This window comes from Euphorbia lathyris, chromosome 5 (assembly GCF_963576675.1).
Source record: "Euphorbia lathyris chromosome 5, ddEupLath1.1, whole genome shotgun sequence".
Lineage (NCBI taxonomy): Eukaryota > Viridiplantae > Streptophyta > Magnoliopsida > Malpighiales > Euphorbiaceae > Euphorbia > Euphorbia lathyris.
The window spans coordinates 63694035-63698615 of NC_088914.1; the positions used below are offsets into that span (position 1 = coordinate 63694035).

Sequence of the window (4581 nt, forward strand, 5' to 3'; positions counted from 1 at the left end):
TGTGTCGGTGCTCCAGTCCAACGGTACGTTTCTGGTTCAGCCTCTCATCCAAATCCAATTCCTTTTTCCTGTAGTAAGCATTACATACATTGATTTTGACATAATAAAGCATTATTAATCTATTAATTTAATTAAATGCCTTAATTAATTGTGGGAGTTGAAAGGGACATCAACCTCCATAATCAAGTCTGCTGCTTTACTCTGTACAGGTGTCCATGTCCATGTGAAGATGCCTTCTTTCTTTTCCCTCTTTCACAGACCTCAAGGTGAAAAATTTAATTAAAAAGAATTAAAACACTCCTTGGAATCCTATATCTCTTCATTTTCATGTGATAAGGCTTCCCCTTACCTTGCTTCTCTTCTCATTCTCCTCCATCAATTTTTATTATTGCCCTTTTCACCGCCAGCCACACCGCACCTAGACCTCACAAATCTGTATAAAAACCCAATTTGAGATCTGGGTTCCACTATTTGCTACTCATCAATATGAAGCTTCTTCATAACAGAGAAGCTATTGCTGGACTGGTTCTACTGGTTTTCCCTTTTCTTCTCAGCCATGTCTCTTCTTCTGAGTTGTCGGTATGTTTATCATCTTAACGGCTATTTCTTTTATTGAAAGATTGTTTCTTTTCATTAATTTTCTCTAATTAAATATCACTTGTGATTGAGTTCTTAATGGTGAATAGTGGTTTGGAAATTTGTGTTATTTTGCTGGAAATGGAAACAAGTGTGTGAGCATATGTGGTTACTAAGTTTAGATTAGTTATGGAGGAAAAGTTGGAGGTAGTTTGGTACAAAAGTATCAAGGGGAATAATTTTATTGCCACTTACTGATCAGTTATTAGATTGGATTTTTTGATGAGCTCAGTCAGCTGACATATGGTGGATGACCATGGGTTGTTATTGTCTTTGATGCTTTAAGAAGCTAGGAAGGGGGAGCTTTTGTAGGGTTTCTTGAGTGATCTCAAGTGGGAATTTTTTTGACAACCACTTTTAGATGGAGAAAATTGTATGAAGAAACTAAGGAAGGAACTGAGTTCATATGTGTATTGCAGAGGATATGTTCTATTGTGGGTAATTTGGTACTAATTTCACCCATTTAGGTTGGGTTGGCTTGAATGAAAAGGGCTTCTAATCGCCTGATTGTGCGAACAGGGCCTCTAGTTGCTAGATTTGAGTTTGAGTTAGGTTAGTACTGTGTGCAGCAGACCTTTGATCAACCTTCAAACCTATTGATCTGATCCATCTACTATACCACCAAGCATGCGGAGTTAAGGTATAAGGTTCGAATCCTGGGAATTGAAGTACTTGGTCGGAGAACTTTGCCTCCCGAGAGTGACCTATCCTCCTCGAATCTGGGTTAGTTTGGGCTGTCCACCTAGAATATGGGATGGTTAGACCCCAAAAAAAAGGAGGTCCATCTAAAAAAGTTGTGATGCTAATCTCCAGCTCTGCATCAGCTAAGAAACTAATTACAAGACAGAACCCATAGCAAACCACTAAACCTGGATTTTAACTGCAAGCCTTGCTCCATGGTGTTTGATTTGAATGAAGGGAATTTTTATTTTTTCATTTTTTGTTATGGTACTTTTTTCTGGCTGAGTCAGTTGGAAACTTGCTGTAGTTTGCTCCTTAGCATGCTTGTGGATTTATATGAATCAATCAAGTTTCTGCACTCAGATGCTTGTTTGTGTGTTAATTAGATCTACTACAAAATTGACTTTATAGGGACATATTATCTTGTGCTAAGTTGGTTTTTTGACTGTAGGAAATAATTGTTCCAAAAGCTAGGCACTTGAATCTCGTGCAGAGTGCTTTGCAGCGTGAGACTGTAAGTAACAGTTAGCAGTATGACGTATAATATGCTTACAAATATTCTGTTTTGTTAATAAGATGTAGTCTTATGTTCCAGTCACAAGAAAAGCAGTCTGATCTCTGGGTTCCTTTGGCTGATCAAGGATGGAGACCGTGTGTCGATTCCCCAATTGCACCAGGTGAATAATGATAGTTATATAAGTGCCTTGTTTTATATGCATAGCCTGACCATAGAATGCAACTTGAAGTTTATGCATCTGTAAATTAACTTGTTATTGTTTGGAGCAGCACAACCAGCAAAATCTGTGGGGTATCTTCAGGTATTTCTTGATGGGGGTTTGAACCAGCAGCGAATGGGGGTAAGCACTTCAATTTTTCTCAAGATGCATAAAGTAGCAAAAGATATTTTGGGACTTTTCTTCTTTAATGGAGTCCTGCAACTATATATCTCATGTAATGAACTGTTTATTTGATAGATTTGTGATGCTGTGGCTGTTGCTAAAATACTAAATGCAACACTTGTCATTCCACATTTTGAAGTTAATCCTGTTTGGAAAGACACAAGGTATCATTCTATGCACATGCATTTTAATTCTAGATTCTATTGATTTTGATAAGGCCATATTCTGAAGTTGCAAATTGTTTCTTGCAGCTCGTTCATGGATATATTTGATGTCGATCACTTTATTGATGTGTTGAAGGATGACATCTCTATTGTAAAAGAGCTGCCTGATGAATTTGAGTGGAGCACAAGGGAGTATTATTCCACTGCAATTCGAGCTACTAGAATTAAGATGGCACCTGTCCATGCTTCCGCTAATTGGTATCTCGATAATGTCTTGCCTGTGCTGCAGAGGTTGGTAGCTATCTTCTTTCTCTCCATATCCATATTAAATTGTTCGTTTTGTACATATTTTTAGCTTATGGTATTAATATGCTTCTGTATTTGGTTCAGTTATGGAATTGCTGCGATTTCCCCGTTTTCTCATCGTCTGACTTTTGATAACTTGCCCAATGAAATCCAACGTCTTCGATGCAAAGTCAATTTTCAAGCATTATCTTTTGTTCCCCACATCAAAGCACTTGGAGATTCTCTTGTTAATCGCCTCCGGTATCCTTCTAAACGAATTGAAGGGCCTATTTCATACTTGAGTGAACCTACAGATGTAATCGAGCAAAACAAACCAAAGAAGTTTGTTGTCCTTCACCTTCGCTTTGATAAGGTATTAATGAGATGTATGCTGCAGCATTTTAAGTTTTGACTTTCATATATGTGCATCTGAAATTAGATAGATTAGCACTTCTTGCAAATTGTGTAGCTAAGCAAATGTGTTCCGTTCCCTAACCTTAGCTCAATGCAGGATATGGCTGCCCATTCAGCATGTGATTTTGGTGGAGGCAAAGCTGAAAAGTTCGCACTGGCCAAGTACCGACAAGTAATCTGGGGAGGAAGAGTTCTCAACTCACAGTTCACTGATGAAGAGTTGAGGAGTCAGGGCCGTTGCCCGTTGACTCCTGAAGAGATTGGGTTACTTTTAGCAGCTTTGGGGTTCGATAACAGTACTAGCCTATACCTTGCTTCCCACAAGGTCTTTTATCCTATAAACTCGGACTACGAAATGGTAAAACATGATTCTTAAAATACATGTCTAATGTAGATGTGACATTTATCAGGTTTTCGGTGGGGAAGATAGGATCTCAACATTAAGAGATCTATTTCCACTAATGGAAGACAAGAAGAGTCTTGCCTCGTCGGAGGAACGTGCACAGATTAAAAAGAAGGCTTCTTTGCTAGCTGCAGTTGATTACTATGTCGGCTTACACAGCGACGTCTTCATCTCCGCATCTCCAGGAAACATGCACAACGCATTGGTAAGCATTTCTCACTAAATTGCTTGTAGTTGCATATGCATCAAGAATGACAAGTTTTATGATACACGAAACAGGTAGGACATCGAAGCTACAAGAATCTAAAGACCATAAGGCCGGACATGCCGTTATTGGGTAAATTGTTCCTGAACAAGAACATAAGCTGGTCAGAGTTTAAGCAAGCAGTTGCTGAAGGGCATGAAAACCGACAAGGGCAGATAAGGCTACGAAAACCGAAACAATCAATATATACATATCCTGCTCCCGATTGCATGTGTGAAGCTTGAATCTAAGAAAAGGTATGAACTTGAATGTATTTATTTGGCAACACAGCTTGCAATATAGGTAATTATAAATAAGCAGAAGATGATTCCATTTGTCCTTTGATGGGGGAAGAGCACAGATAGAAAAATTTAGCAGAAAAAGAGAATGTGGGGTTTATTATTATTTAGAAAACGATGGGGTGGGATGGGATGGGAAGAGGTGTATTTGTGTAATTTTTTGGTATTATGTAACAGAAGATAACAGAACAATATTGTCATTTGCATGACTCAATAGTTCACAGCTGTATTTGTTTGTACTATTTCTGTTTTGTCATATATCTCTCTCTCTTACACAGAATGTCAAATTTTAGATTTTGATGCCTCATCTTCTCTGGACAAAAACTCCAACTCATTCATCATCATTTCCAACCCTTCTCATAGCTGGGGACCGGGCTGGGATAGGTATCTCTGCCCAGTCGAGATTCCCGTACCCGTCCCTGATATGCCCTCACGGGGATTCCCACGGATTTAGGGACGGGACGAGAAATCTCCGAACATGAGTGGGGATGTAATTCCTGTGCAGCTGGCTCCGTTTACATCAGTAACTAATATCCATGGTGAAGATATATACCAA

At 38.9% G+C, this 4581-nt stretch overlaps 1 protein-coding gene across 1 annotated transcript; it reads left to right on the plus strand.

Moving 5' to 3' along the window:
* The first annotated feature begins 213 nt into the window (after positions 1-213).
* On the plus strand, positions 214-4267 carry LOC136229253 (O-fucosyltransferase 39). Its single transcript, XM_066017906.1, has 10 exons — positions 214-579; positions 1769-1831; positions 1913-1994; positions 2104-2174; positions 2292-2380; positions 2468-2671; positions 2771-3038; positions 3177-3404; positions 3490-3687; positions 3762-4267. Exons 1-10 carry the CDS (start codon positions 487-489, stop codon positions 3969-3971), a joined length of 1506 nt encoding a protein of 501 aa, XP_065873978.1. The 5' UTR covers positions 214-486; the 3' UTR covers positions 3972-4267.
* Positions 4268-4581: the final 314 nt, after the last annotated feature.

What these genes read in the sequence shown, in the direction of transcription:
- LOC136229253 (XM_066017906.1), top strand. Translation starts at nt 487, where the DNA reads ATGAAGCTTCTTCATAACAGAGAAGCTATTGCTGGACTGGTTCTACTG. An exon ending in CCTGTTTGGAAAGACACAAG is followed by an intron (nt 2,381 to 2,467) that starts GTATCATTCTAT and finishes TGTTTCTTGCAG; the next exon opens with CTCGTTCATGGATATATTTG. An exon ending in GAAACATGCACAACGCATTG is followed by an intron (nt 3,688 to 3,761) that starts GTAAGCATTTCT and finishes TACACGAAACAG; the next exon opens with GTAGGACATCGAAGCTACAA.